The 16278-nt window shown below is 39.3% G+C and overlaps 1 protein-coding gene across 1 annotated transcript in view; it reads left to right on the top strand.

The window, feature by feature from the left end:
- LOC136863663 (rho guanine nucleotide exchange factor 11) overlaps positions 1–16278 on the top strand; it is a 673199-nt gene that overhangs the window by 540583 nt on the left and 116338 nt on the right. Inside the window, exon 8 of the mRNA XM_068226029.1 lies at positions 6306–6355. Within this exon, the coding sequence (XP_068082130.1) occupies positions 6306–6355 (50 nt within the window). The remainder of the gene's footprint in view (positions 1–6305; positions 6356–16278) is intronic.

The following is a 16278-nucleotide window of genomic DNA, read 5'->3' on the forward strand; positions in this document are numbered from 1 at the left end:
GTACAGTAACATTTCGTAAAAATAACTGGAGTATTGGACTCCGCTCTACGTAAAAATGTACAGTGTTTTTGAGATGGGCCTTACTTACTGCCTCTTGTAGCGTTTTTGCATTGTACGGGGAAGTCTATATCTGACTAACTGCACATACATTGCTGTAAGATGTTGCACACGATAGGACTAAGAGACATTTAATTCCTAGCTGGTTGCATATGTTTGAGTAAAGACAGGGGCAGTTGTACCACCCAATATTATGCAGACTAACTGAAAACTAACTACAGGTGACGACAATGGTGTATTTATTTCAACATCCAGAAATGTGGCAGTAGCCCCATTACGATGTAGCTTCTATAGGTCTGCAAATGATCTCAATTGCATCGTCTTAATATTTGAACACTTCAGCATTACCAACGCAGATGGTACACCGTGCCAGGGTGGCCATGGTGTAGTCATTGTACTTTGTATCTGGGTCTTCATCCTGTTGATTATTTCAAAATGGCCATGGTAGTGTTGTGTGATCTGAGGTCCCTTCTTCTGGCTTATCGTAATAAGTCAAATTTCTGATGTTACCATGACACAATTTAACGTCTCTGGAGTGGGTTTAGGAGCCTTATATTTTTGCTTATTTTCTCGGTCGTTACCGTAAGGCTTCTTAATTATCCAGACGATAGTATTTTCACGAATGTTCACAAACTCAACACTTACTTGCAGAAGTACTGGCCGTCAACAGCTACTTGCTGCATGGGCGCCCCACATGCATCACATAGTTTGTCAACGTTGGGTGCTCTGAGACGGTTGATAACTACGAGGTACATGGTACATAACGTTTGAGGTAGTGTTGGCTTTCTTGAAATGGACAGAATTTTCCCACACAGGGTAAGAGCATCTGAGAGCGGAGACAGAGAATGCCAAACCGGAAGTTTTAACAGTTGTTGAATGTGCTCCCCAATTATATCATGCAATCATGCATAGGGGACTGTTTCTGGATTAAACCTTTATGCTGACCGGCTGGCAGTGTACCTGAAACAATCAAGCTGTTCTCCAAGATAGCGGATGACAGAGGTAAAGGTTAGTTTTCTTTCTTGTCAAGCTTATAAAGTGCATAGCGACTGCATAGAATGCGAACTGTGTTCCACGATTTGTTATAGGATACAGTAGTTTCTTCTAGTACTTAGATTATTACTAATCAAAATACGTTGTGTTTCATAATTAATGCAGAAAATATTTCCAAATCCCCATGCTAACCTTGTTCTTACTATGTTACATAAATTCCCTTCATTCCCGTAAATATTTAGACTCGTTTCAATTGAAGATCCGGATGTAAGAATAAGGTAATGGCAATTACCTCGTTCTTACATCCTACACTGTGAGCTTATAACTTAATCTGTTCTTAGAAAAGTTCGTTGGCATGGTCCTCTTCCTAACCCATAAATGTCAGTACTAACTCCTCTTTTAGTAACATACTGATCTTGTGTGGCTTCTGTAGCGTTAGACACAGCTGAATATTGCAACGCATAGGGTGGCTTTCAGTTGCATATTAGAGTAATATTGTGATTGTTTCTGACATGTCCTTGCTATTTCGATACTACCTAATACTTGCCTTTGGTGCACGTTGTAGAGCACTAAGTGAACTATGTATGTATGCACCCATGACTTATAGGTTCGTAATCCTTAAATTACTTAAATTTATAATGTTTGAGTCTTTGCAGTTGTATCACTGTTACGATTATCAATAAAATTAACAAAGAGAAGAGCATACTTACGTCTAAGTTTAACGTTAATTCTGCAAAATTAGTTGGTCTTCAACTGCACATATTCTGTGATGGAAAATCAGACTGAATTCACTACATATTTTTCAGCAGTAAATAACACATTTTATCTCAAGAAAATAGCATTCTTAGTAAACCGTTAATAGTCTAATCCCATGCGCTGTACGATTACATCATACTGAAAAGACCTTATGGTCGTAATTTTAACACAGGATATCAAAAGGCCTTGTCCCAGGAATCACTCACTAAAGATGAGCAGTGTCGCACGACAGAAATCACCCCAACGAGGCAAAGTAAGAGGGCGAGTCAAATTAAAACCTATACTTCATTCAATTTATTTTATTGAGTGAATATGATATACACTACCGCTCATTAATTTCAATACACCCAATAATTGACAACTACTTCTTTATAGATAAGGTCTAATACCGTGGGTATGGTTGAGGAAGCAAAGGAATACAACAACAGTTGTACACAGGTCATGATTTTTGTTTGTGGTCATCAAGATACAATAGTATCCAACAAACAATGTTGTGTACATAAACGTTATGTACCTATCGGATATGTTTGTTTACCTACTTGCCGACGGACGCCGCATTTGGTGCATCTGTGTTGTTCCCTGTAGTGATGTGATATCTGCAGCGAACGGCAAGCATTGCCACGATACATAACATGTGGTTCCTGCATGTCAGTTCCTTCGTGATATTTGAAGTGTGCACATCGCTAGTATGGCTCCAGGAGTGAAGATATCCATAGACAAACGTGCTGCAATTGTAGCACTTAGCCAAACAGGTTTATCTCTTCGCCAAATTGCGAAACAGTGTAGTGAGTCTATAGGAGAGTGCAATACACCCTATACACTGTTCACTGCCAGAAGGCAACAGGTAGCAATAAGGACATACCACGACCAGGACGACCTCGTAAAACAACTAAAAGTGATGATAAATATATCAGAATTACCAGTAAGAGGAATAGATTCCAAACAGCGCCCCAAATTCGTGCAGAATTGGTAAAAATGAATACGACAAAGATATATGTTGCAACAATAAAAAGGAGACTGATTGAAGCTGGCTTGAAAGGATGTGTCATAGCAAGAAAACCCCTTCTAAGGCCCATATATAAACAGAAGAGACTTGAATGGGCTAGAAAACATCGTAATTGGACATCGGAAAAGTGGACGAAGGTGTTATTCATCGAAGTTCGAGATTTTTGGAACCAAAAGGAGAATATTTGTTCGCCGATTTGTAGGGGAAAGGGTAGCCTAGCAGTGTGCTCTACCTACAGTTAAACACGGTGGAGGTTCTATTATGGTTTGTGGATGTTTTGGCGGAGATAGAGTTGGCGACATTGTGAGAATAGAAGGATGTATGGATCAGAAGCAGTACCACCGCATACTCCAGTATCATGCAATACCAAGTGGATTGCGCTTAATATGGAAAGGGTTCACCTTACAACAGGGTAATGACCCAAAACATCGGTCGGCATACTGTACGAACTACAGGAAAAACAGAAAGTACTGAAATATATGGTATAACCGTCCCAACGCCCCGATTATAATCCCATTGAAATTGCCTGGGATTAAGTGGACAGATGTGTCCGGGAAGTTAATATATCCAGCAAGGAACATCTCTGGTATATTGTTAAGGATGTGTGGAATCATATAGATTCACGATACCTACAAAAACTGATTGACAGCATGCCTCGAGTTTGTGAGGCAGTCATTAAATCCAAAGGAGGATACTTTGATGAAAGTAAAATATAATGTTTGTGATTGTATTATATATGTGTAAGTTAATATAATTATCTTTTGTGAAAAATAACGTTTGATTTGTGTTGTAAATCTTAAATGCCAGGATGTACTGAAATTAATGAGCGGTAGTGTAAAACTGCATCATTGTTCTACGTAGTCTCCGTTTCGTTCATTGCAAATCTCTAGCTCTTAAATAATGCATGGATTCCTCTAGAAAAATAAATCCTTTGGTTGTTTGGGCAGCCACTCGTGCACCGCATTTACACCTCATATTCATCCGACTGGAATGTCTTTCCGTTCAACTTCTTCTTGAGCACCTTCATGCACTGTCATGTTGCTGCTGTGAAAAGCATGCTTCACCACACTGAATCGTTGTTCGTCGATGAATTTCAATAGGTTTCGCATCTTCACTTCCCAAAATCTAATAACACATCAATGTTCTTCTTTCATGCATGTCTGAAATGGCGTGACCATTGTTACACTGGTACTTCGATGGTATTTGCTTGTCTGCACGGTGTTGCCACCTAGCAGATACAGCCCTTATAATATTATAAGACAAAACCGCAGCGCGATATTTTGAAATTTGTATTACACTTTTAAGGTTTTCATTTGATTCGCCCCCGAATTTAGAATTGAGAGAAATGCAGTAAAATCAGTCTAATTGTAATACATAATTAACATCAACGTTCAAACATATTTTCATAAACTGCAATATCATTATGAGTCAAGTTGTCGGTAATATCTCGACAAGTAGAGCACGTAAGTTAGTTAGACGTCGGGGTTTCTTTCAATCGCAATCCTCTTCTAACATCCCACGGAAAAAGTATTCCAAATAAATTCTCCTTTACAGCCAATAATAAATATTTATTGCAGCTAATAGCCAAAAGAGAGAATGATACAGACAAGGTACATTATAAGTGCTAGCAGGCTAGTCGTTACAACAGAAAGACGTCAAGGATTCAAGTCTATGTGTACAGTGCGTCACATAATACCTTTCACAATATTTGCCGCAGCGTTCGCATACACATTCTGCGTCTGGTTGGTGAAACTTCTTCAACCTGCACAGCTTATGATGGAAGCCATGTACGGCGAAGCGTGTGACCTTGTGTCTTAGTTCCTGATTTCCCCGTTTCCAAACGTTGCAGGTCATTGCGTCAGTGATGTAAAAATCCCACCAGATGTCTCTCTTCTTTGCTTGCAGGTTCTGCATGAGTTGCACGTATGCTGGTGTCGACTGTAGCGGCAGGTGGAGGCGGAGCTCTTCCACGTAATATAATTCACGTGTTAGTTCGTAAACTAGTCTTGATGGCGTGTATTTTGAGACACACAGAACCTTATTCAAGAAAGTCGCCTTTAGATTTTCTAGCTTTTGCAGGTGTTTCAGCTTGAGGTGTGTCCAGATATTCTCTAATCCGTATGTTACGACAGGTGTAACCTTGAGATGAAAGAGTTCCAATGCTGTTTTGACGGAGAGTTTTCTCAGCTGTCTGATGTCATTCATGGCCCTCGTAGCCGCGCCGATCCTATCGTTAACGTGGAGCGTAAAGACGTTGCCAGTTGTCTGGAGTGTCACCCCCAAGTACTTGAAGTTAGAGACGCTCTCCAGGATTTTTCTGTGTGTGTGAAAAACTGCTGGTTTACCTCCTTTTCTGAAAGTCATTGACACAGTCTTGTCTTCGTTTAAGGTGAGCTCGTTTTCTTCCGCCCATTTCAGTAGCAGATCAAATGCAGATTGCAGCTTCCTTTCCGAACTCGAGGCCAACACAATATCATCAGCGTACATATATAGAATTACTTCCTTCGAGACTACCTGTGTGATATCTGCCGTCGCGATGATGAACAGTAGTGGGATTAGAGGGGTCCCCTTGCAATACACCGGTTGTTTGTTCTATTGGGATTGAGCTTTACCTTTACAGCCAATGGAGAGGGCAGAACTTGCATTAACAAAACGCGCAATGATCTTCACTTGGGAAGATCCTTTGGTCGTAGCCACATTACCACCATAACTGGATATCTTATATTACTAGTATTTTTCACGCTAAAGTTCTAACATTCAATCACCTCTTCTCCACTGGACCCTCTAGTTAAGTTTATTTCATATATTTCAATAATTTCTCAAATAATAATATGTAGGTATGCATATTTCCGTACATAATATATCATTTGGCAGTAAATTTCAAGAAACAAATACTTAAGGTTAAATCTGAGCATTTTTTGACAATTTATCCGTTGAATATGCGTTGGTCACCACAAGAAATACAGCATCTACCGTTTCAAATTGTTTCATACGAAAATCGTATACTTAACATCCGACTCAAGAGTTAATGCAATATATTTGTACATTGATTATCGTTCGCACCAGAATAACATCCACATATTTACCCTCTAGAATATTGCACAAGCCTAACGTACCACAATAAAGTGAGCTACTTATGGTGAATTTTCAGTTAGTGTCCCATCGGCAGAACCAAGGCAATAGTAAGGAGGTGCACAGTTCGAATACAGCAATGAAATTTAGATGCAAGTTATTTTATCACTTCACTATAATGCCGAATCAAATTGAAAATACCAGACTCTCTTCCTCCTCCGGGAGCCTCTTTAATGATTGCCGTGTACGCTGCCCTTTAATGTTTCAAAATTGAGTTTATTCATTTTCCTGTACCAAAAATTCGGCGCATGTTTGGAATATTTTTAATAATATTTTGAGTGTACTAAATGCATGCTATTTGTTTATATGTTTCAGACAAATATTTATAATTCCTTTGAAGTATGTTTCTGTCTTTTTCCAGATGGCGTTAATTCCAGAAAAGGGAAGAACACATGGTCTCTTCTCAGATTAGTAAGTTCCATCAACTAGGTGTTTTTCCTGTTGTTAGCATGAATGTTCTGTTGTTAAGTGTATAAAACTCATGACAGAAAGTGTATTTATTTGATCAACAGTGGTTTCATGAAGCACCTTCTTTGAAGGCACTATTTTACCACATACGTTGTTGTTCTCTGAGTTGTTTTACACAATGTCATCCTAGGAAATATAAGAGATGTTTGCTACGCTTATCTTTTCTTGCAACTTGCTAAGAATTAAATGTATCTTAGTCGTATCCTACGGGACATCTTACAGCAATTTTATGTAAGCCAGGGAGATGCCACAGGTAGCCCAAACACTACCAAGCCCGGATATATGCGGTTTGTTGCAGTGCCTACTTTGCCGAACCCGTATATGTACAAGATATAATGTCGCGCTTTCAATTTCAGTGGAAATGTTCAAAGAGGTTCGCCAATGCAGATACACCACTCCATTTCGTGTTTTTTGATAGCAATTTAATGTTATTTCGTCCTCGTCTTTTCCACTATATTGCAGCCATCATGGCGTCTCAAATTACACAGTCATCTAGATAGACATGGTATAGGCTTTAGGGCTTATGCCGTCAAGGTATGCATTGGCCAAACATGCCGGTCAATTGGTACTCGTATCAAGGAACGTGAACGAAATATTCGTCTCAACCAGCCAGACAAACCAGCAATAGCTGAGCACGCACTATCGTCGGGTCATGATGTCGTGTTCCAAGATGTTCGAGTTCTTACCTACACTAGACACTACAGGTCCAGGATTATACGGGAAGCTGTGGAAATACGTAGAAATCCTAACAATTCCAACAGGGACACTGGCTATCAATTAAGTAATACCTGGTTGCCAGGCATCAAGGATTTACGTAGGTAGTTCCCTTCCCTGTCCCTTCACATTGGTATTTCGTTTCGGTGTTTTCCAAATTCGTACGTTCCTCATCGCCAGATGATTGATTGATTGATTGATTGATTGATTGATTGATTGATTGATTGATTGATTGATTGATTGATTGATTGATTGATTGATTGATTGATTGATTGATTGATTGATTGATTGATTGATTGATTGATTGATTGATTGATTGATTGATTGATTGATTGATTGATTGATTGATTGATTGATTGATTGATTGATTGATTGATTGATTGATTGATTGATTGATTGATTGATTGATTGATTGATTGATTGATTGATTGATTGATTGATTGATTGATTGATTGATTGATTGATTGATTGATTGATTGATTGATTGATGGATGTTTAAAGGGGCCTAACAACGAGGTCATCGGCCCCCAATGGTAAGAAATGAGACGAAATGAAATGACAACTTAAAAGTCCAAAATCCTCCACTGACCAGAATTCAAAGCGTGAGGACGAAGAATGAACGGACGGACGGATAGGAATTTAAAACGATCAGTGGAAATGACCCACAGTGCCTCACATCATGCGCAGAAGCTGGCACAAAACAATAGTATTACTGACCAAGGGACTACTTCTATAGCACGATGCTGAATCTATTATGCTTATAGTCGAAACGGGTCCAAAATCCAGGTCATCGGCCCCTCAAAATGGTACTTATCGCTAGGAAAGTAGAACCATGCTATGTGTAATGCTTTACGTCACACCGACACAGATAGGTCTTATGGCGACGATGGGATAGGAAAGGCCTAGGAGTGGGAAGGAAACGGCCGTGGCTTTAATTAAGTTACAGCACCAACATTTGTCTGGTGTGATAATGGGAAACCACGGAAAACCATCCTCAGGGCTGCCTACAGTAGGATTCGAACCCACTATCTCCCGGATGCAAGTTCACAGCCGTGTTCCCCTAACCGCACGGCCAACTCGCCCGGTAGCTGAGTGTTCAATGAGGTCGTTTATTACCAGGTCAAGTTTACGACTAGCACAGTGACCTAAGATAGCCTTTGGTACTCTCTTATATTCGTTTTTCAACATAACCTTCACGTCCTGCCATCTTAACACAACCGCCATATCGTTGACCACATACGTAGTTTGTTTAAATCGACACCAGATATTGATAAAAATATTCAAACATTTTGTTCAGACCGATTCAGCATTCATATCTTCTATGGGCTGAAACTCAAGGAATTATTTAAGTACTTTCAAATCATCACTAGATATATTTCTTACAAACTGAATTCAAATAGACAGCTGTATCATTTACAGTTTTTGTGTAATAAATTAATAAAAGTGTTATCGAACTTTAGGGACTCCCTGTACATCTCGGATAATGCAACCCGCAGTTTGTAATCTAACATGAAAATATCTACCCTGCCGTCCGATAATAATTTCTCCTGTAGGTACACGGCTCGGGATACGTGTATTCGTTGCAGTAAAACAGAAATAAGGAGGTAAAAATGAATGAACGTATAAAACCAAAAAATGAATGCTTCTCTTTGACCAGATAATGCGTTGACGTCAAAAAGTGACGGTATAAGAACAGTTGCAACCGACTTGTCTGCAGCCTAGTGCGTTAACGGGCCAATGCTGCGTCGTGTATTCTTAGGTTCAATCAATCAATCAATCAATCAATCAATCAATCAATCAATCAATCAATCAATCAATCAATCAATCAATCAATCAATCAATCCAACCATCAATCAGTCACAACTGATCTGCATTTAGGGCTGTCACTCAGGTGAAAGTTTCCCTATCAGTTGTTTACCTAGTCTTTTCTTAAATGATGTCAGACAATTTGGAGATCATTCGAACATCTCCCTTAGTAAATTGTCCCTGTCCGCAATTCCTCTCACAAACGAATTTGTCCTCTTGAATTCCAAATTTATCTCCATATTATGATCTTCCCTGCTTTTAAAAACTACTACTGTCATTTCGCGCCATCTCTCCATTGACAATCCGAAACATACCGCTTAGTCGAGCAGCTCGACTCCTTATTTGCAAGTCTTCCCAGCACAAACTTAGCAACATTTTCGTAACACTACTATTACCAGTACGTCGAAACTCACCCAGTGCAAATCGTAAAGCTTTCCTTCGGATCTTCTCCATTTCTTGAATCAAGAATAGTTCTTGGAATTTCCTCGTTAACGACCGGCGCGCTTTTGAAGCCTAGCTGGCAAGCTGTGTTTACATGTCTTGTCCGCGGAGTGCCAGGATTTTCCCGTCTTGAGATACGGCGTTTTCAACTCTCCGTTTTAACTGAGAGCGAGCAGTGAGAATGGACAGAACTGCGTGCAGCTGTACCACACTAAAGACCTGACAAGCGAGCCAGCTTCAGGACCGGCACGCCTTTGAAATACTCCACGTGGACTGTCAGTGACAAAGCAAACGTGCTATTGGTCAAGAGTCATCTGCTACTGGTCACAACGGAGGTGACTGTAGATAGTCATACATCTGGTTACTTACTATTCGAGAGAGGTACCGCTTAACTTTTGAGACGCCGGTCGTTACCGATTTTTTGCCAGTATAGATCGGAAACTTATAATCTGCCCAGAAAGGGTAGGAGCTAAATCGGTTGGATAATATTCCAAAAGTGTGTTTGTTTCTTCCATAATGTCCATCTCTTCTAAACTGACGAGTTCTCTCGGCTGCAGTGGCGAAACTTTCGCTGATATATCTTTCATGTTTTCATAGCGTACTAAAAGGTGCTGGATTATTATATCCAGACCAAAGTTAAATAAAAATATTCCATATCTTTCTTCTGGGTTTTAAATTATTTCATCAATCGCCAACTCATAAAAGAGTCTTTTGAAATGACGTTGTCTATTTTAACTGGGTCTATTTTCCAAGTATTTGTAATTTCCTTCGCTTCCTTTAAAACAGCATTCGTGAAGTTAAGTCTCATACATACATACATTATCATTATAGACTGTTATGCCTTTCAGCGTTCAGTCTGCAAGCCTCTGAGAATTTACTAAACGTCGCCACAATTCCCGATTTGCAACTAGTGTTGTGGCCTCATTTAGTTCTATACCTCTTATCTTTAAATCGTTAGAAACCGAGTCTAACCATCGTCGTCTTGGTCTCCCTCTACTTCTCTTACCCTCCATAACAGAGTCCATTACTCTCCTAGGTAACCTATCCCCCTCCATTCGTCTCACATGACCCCACCACCGAAGCCGGTTTATGCATACAGCTTCATCCATCGAGTTCATTCCTAAATTAGCCTTTATCTCCTCATTCCGAGTACCCTCCTGCCATTGTTCCCACCTCTTTGTACCAGCAATCATTCTTGGTACTTTCATGTCTGTTACTTCTAACTTATGAATAAGATATCCTGAGTCCACCCAGCTTTCGCTCCCGTAAAGCAAAGTTGGTCTGAAAACAGACCGATGTAAAGAGAGTTTCGTCTGGGAGCTGACTTCCTTCTTACAGAATACTGCTGATCGCAACTGCGAGCTCACTGCATTAGCTTTACTACACCTTGGTTCAATCTCACTTACTATATTACCATCCTGGGAGAACACACAACCTAAATACTTGAAATTATCGACCTGTTCTAGCTTTGTATCACCAATCTGACATTCAATTCTGTTGAATTTCTTACCTACTGACATCAATTTAGTCTTCGAGAGGCTAATTTTCATACCATACTCATTGCACCTATTTTCAAGTTCCAAGATATTAGACTGCAGGCTTTCGGTACAGTCTGCCATTAAGACCAAGTCGTCAGCATGGGCCAAACTGCTTACTACATTTCCACCTAACTGAATCCCTCCCTGCCATTTTATACCTTTCAGCAGATGATCCATGTAAACTATGAACAGCAAAGGTGAAAGATTACAACCTTGTCTAACTCCTGTAAGTACCTTGAACCAAGAACTCATTCTACCACCAATTCTCACTGAAGCCCAATTGTCAACATAAATGCCTTTGATTGATTTTAATAATCTACCTTTAATTCCATAGTCCCCCAGTATGGCGAACATCTTTTCCCTCGGTACCCTGTCATATGCTTTCTCTAGATCTACGAAACATAAACACAACTGCCTATTCCTCTCGTAGCATTTTTCAATTACCTGGCGCATACTGAAAATCTGATCCTGACAGCCTCTCTGTGGTCTGAAACCACACTGGTTTTCATCCAACATCCTCTCAACGACTGATCGCACCCTCCTTTCCAAGATGCCAGTGAATACTTTGCCTGGTATACTAATCAATGAGATACCTCGATAGTTGTTGCAATCCTTCCTGTTTCCTTGCTTGTAGATAGGTGCAATTACTGCTTTTGTCCAATCTGAAGGTACCTTACCAACACTCCACGCTAATTTTACTACTCTATGAAGCCATTTCATCCCTGCCTTCCCACTATAAGTTAAGTCTCAATCCTGCTCTAAACCTGTTCCAGCATTCAAGTAGGTGTCAGACCGTCAATGGATTTATCTTGCAAATGTTTCGAAATAATATTAATTGACTGCAATATTTCACACTGGATCACAAGCAAAACCACGAAGTGAAAACTATTCAGTCGGTTCTTTATTAATTACCATGGCCTCTCTCTTTTCAGATGCTTTCGAAAATAGTATTATATTTGCGTTGCCCACAGTCGGAAATTAGCATTTGAATGCACTGCACATCTGTGTTCTGGGGGCTTACCTGCAAAAGATGTACTTTGTTCGCTATGTGAGTGCTTTGTGAGTTATGAAGTGGAATACTTTGTAATGATTTACAAGACCAAGTTATGTACTATATTTTAAATGTAAACATAAACATTTGAGGCTAATATTCTTAGTGTGTAACGTAAAAGTGTTACATAACAACAATTGCAGATGTTCTCTTGCGAAACATTTGTGTTTTTAGTCACATTGTCAGGACGGTGTGATATTTTACTCCACCTTTACACTGCAATAAATATGTTTATTCTTATTCAGAATAACATTTACTTAACAGAATGGGACATGTTCATCCACTTTAGTACATCAACAGCCATGGTTAAAAGACAAATAAAAAATATAAATTCCTTCTACAGCTCTCAATATGTAACCGAATCAGCCTTCAACTGAAAAGGAATTTGAATTTTCCCAAGATCAACACATCAAGAACTCACTCAACCGCAACAATTGCATAATTCAACCATCATCAATGTGCTTTCAGTGTTTAAGTTAAATGCATGTTTCGGAAACATTTTCTGTATCCAGCCTTACATATTTTAACTGATTTTGCATGTTTAGCGTTTGGCATTTTGAAAGACTGTTTAACAGAATCACCCAGTGTTTTAAAGTGTTTAAATGTATCCTTGTTTCAATGTTTTCTTTATCGTTCAACTATGGCTGATGATGTCTTAATATGGACCAAACATGCCTCATTACATTAAGTAAATGTTATTATGAATAAGAATAAAACATTTATTGTATTGTAAAGGTGGAATTTGTACTAAAAAGTATCACAGCGCTTGTTGAAGTGACAATACGGGGTAACAGTGAAATTTGTTTCTTGCAATTGTCAGGACTTCTCAAGCAAACATTATTTTTTGCAAGATGCAGTAACGTTCATGAACCATATGTTTTAAAAGAAATACTTCACGCATATTTATGCCCTAAGTGGACGAAACGTGCCCCATTCCATTAAGAAAATGTTATTCTGAATAAGAATAAAATATTTATTGTATTGTAAAGTTGGAATTTGTACTAAAATGTATCACAACGCTTGTTGAAGTTACAAAACGGGCTAACAGTGAAATTTGTTTCTTACATTTGTCAGGACTTGTCAAGCAAACATTATTTATGGAAGTTGCAGTAACGTTCATGAACTATATGTTTTAAAAGAAATATTTCCCACTTTTTTTTTTTTTTTTTTTTTTTTTTTTTTTTTTTTTTTGTGGCAATGGCTCTTCAGATTTAGAGAGGAGGGGATGCAAAGGGCTAAATGTCACTAAGTGGCTTATTCCCTTTCCAGATACCGAAACAAATGTTAAGGAGATGACTAGAGGGGAATAGTACAGCTTAATCAAGCAGTGTGCCGAACGATTACTTGATGACTAGTTAAATATATGAATGATCAAAAAACTGGCCAACAAGATCAGATCTGAGAAGCAGTCGAAGCTCATACATCAAACAGTAAAGAAAGAGATGTCGCTACCATTTAACATACCAAACACAGGCCTCGGTTATACGAGCGATGTAAACACTTAGTGACGATTCTTCTCCGTTCTAAAGACAGTTTCAAGAATAACTGGAGTGGACTCATATCTCATAAATAGATTTTATACCCTTCTAGAAGTAATATCAAGTGGCCATAAAATACAAATGAACAAATCTACGATCTTGCTAAGAGAAGCTGCAGAACTATGAATGATACTCTATGGGCGCATCCAGTGACACAAACTGTTCACAAAATATTGCTTTATGGGTCATCAGTAATGGGGCATGCCATTCTACTAACTAGTCACCTTTATGAAGAAGCAACTGAAGGCGATAATGAACACATCCTTCAGTCCAAAATAAGTTCTGTAACACGGATATACTAAACATATTATTATTGGCCTCAGGCCCATTACGGTCGTGTTCTCGTCCTTCAGTAAAAAGAGAAAAGAAGCCTTATTTTCTACTTCTCCCAGTGAAAACAGTACAATGTGAAGGAGAGGCAAGTGCAGGCCGTAACTTAGAGGAATCTGATTAAGAAAATTAAGCAGGATACACATGGTGGTCCACCAGACCCTTATAATTTAGTTTTTTTTTTTCTAGTTGCTTTACGTCGCACCTACACAGATAGGTCTTATGGCGGTAATGGTAACGGTAATGGTAATTCAATTAGGCCTATAGAAGCTGAATGAATGCGAGAAACGATCACAGCTGTGAATAAGATTTACGTTAGAGCAGGAAGCGTACATTAAGCCTACGAGCACGAAATACCGTATAGTCCGCGAACTTCATACTGAACGCTAGGCCTCGTCCTGGCTAGGGCGGCAAAAGCATGCGCCTCTGTGGTTAAGAGACCAGGTCGTGGAGAGGCAGGTTCAAATTTCATGCAGTACCTTTTTACGTACTGGCTATTACTGTGGATATTGTACGGGCACATATCTCCTCATTTTCAAAGAATGGATTTTTTTATTTAACCCTGAAAATGTTCGTTTGTGTTGGATGTTACGTAGTGCGAGTTTTGTGAAATCGCATTTCATCCAAAAAGAGGACTATTCGTAAAAAATTATGCATCACTGCCCATCTTGTGTAATATTCCGTGAGAAAATATTCATGGATAAGTGGATAGTGCATTTCAGGTCCATTCTGAGGAACAAGGATACGTTCTCAAATATGCTTCCAGTATTTGACGCTGCAATAAAAATAGAACGTTTTACTGTTGATGAAGTGTAGGAAGTAATATGCAAAATATAGCAAATCCTGTGTGGCAGGGCGAACTTTTAATGAATACCTCAAACAGAGTAGCGCATTCCTTGTTGAGTGCTGGACAGTCTTATTTAACCAGCGTCTTGAACAAGCCACAATATCATCCAAATCCCGTACAAAGGCAAAGCAAGATGGAAGATCCAAACTCTTGCCACCGAATAGCCTCAGATAATACAGGGCTTAAACTCTTGCCCAACATTACACTCAAAAGACTAACGACTTTAACGGATCGAATGATTTCTGAAGATCAATTTGGCTTCCGGAAGGGACGCCCAAACGTTCACGCTATTCAGAGCCTTATAAAAACATTAGGAGAGGCTTTCCGTCATCCCAGAAGCAAACTTCATTTTTTGTTTATATATTATGTTAAAGATTTTGACTCAGTGAACCGGCTCATAGCTGAAGCTACACACAGGAATGGAGCACCACCTGAATAAGGTGATACTCGCAGTACCACCGAGAAACTTTGTTTAGATCAACAACAGTCTTACAAGATCAGAAGCAATTCAACAGATGGCGAGAGAATTACAGGGTATATCATAGACAATATCTGGAAACATTGTCGTATTGGTCTCCCTCTACTTCTCTTACACTCAATAAATAGAGTCCATCATTCTCATAGGTAACCTATCCTCCTCCATTCGTCTCATATGACCCCAACAACGAAGCCGGTTTATGCGTACAGATTCATTCATCGAGTTCTTTCCTAACTTACAAAGCCTTTATCTCCTCATTCGGAGTACACTCCTGCCATTGTTCCAGCCTGTCCCTACCTGCAATTATTTTCGTTACTTTGATGCCTGTTAATTCTAACTTCTGACTTCACCCACCTTTCAATCCCGTAAAGCAAAGTTGGTCTGAAAACAGACCGATATAAAGATAGTTTCGGCCGGGAGCTGACTTCCTTCTTACAGAATACTGTCGATCGCAAATATGAGCTCACTGCATTGGATTCCCTGCACCTTGATTAAATCTCACATACTTTACTGCTATCCTGGGAGAACGCACATCCGAATTACTTGAAATTATCTACTTTTTTCAGCTTTTTTCCCCAATGTGACATTCAATTCTCTTGGATTTCTTACCTACTGACATCAGTTTAGTCTTGGAAAGGCTATTTTTCATACCATACTCATTGCACATGTATTCAAGTTCCAAGGTATTGGACTGCAGGCACTCGTCACAGTCTGCCATTAAGACCAACCCGTCAGCATAGACCAAGGTGCTTATTACAATTTCACCTAACTGAATCCCTCCCTGTCACTTAATACCTTTCAGCAGATGATCCATGTAAACTATGAACAACAAAGGTGAAATATTACAGCCATGTCTACCCCTGTAAGAAACTTGAACCAAGAACTCATCTTATCATCAATTCTCACTGCAGACCAATTGTCAACACAAATGCCTTCGACTGATTATAATAATCTACTCTTAATTCCATAGTCCCGCAGTACGGCGAACAACTTTTCCCTCATTACTCTGTTATGTGCCTTCTCTAGATTTACGGAACATGAACATAACTGCCTCTTCCTCTCGTAGCATTTTTCAGTCACTTGGCGCATACTGAAAGTCTGATACTGACAGCCCCTCTGTGGT

Source organism: Anabrus simplex, chromosome 2, assembly GCF_040414725.1.
Source record: "Anabrus simplex isolate iqAnaSimp1 chromosome 2, ASM4041472v1, whole genome shotgun sequence".
Lineage (NCBI taxonomy): Eukaryota > Metazoa > Arthropoda > Insecta > Orthoptera > Tettigoniidae > Anabrus > Anabrus simplex.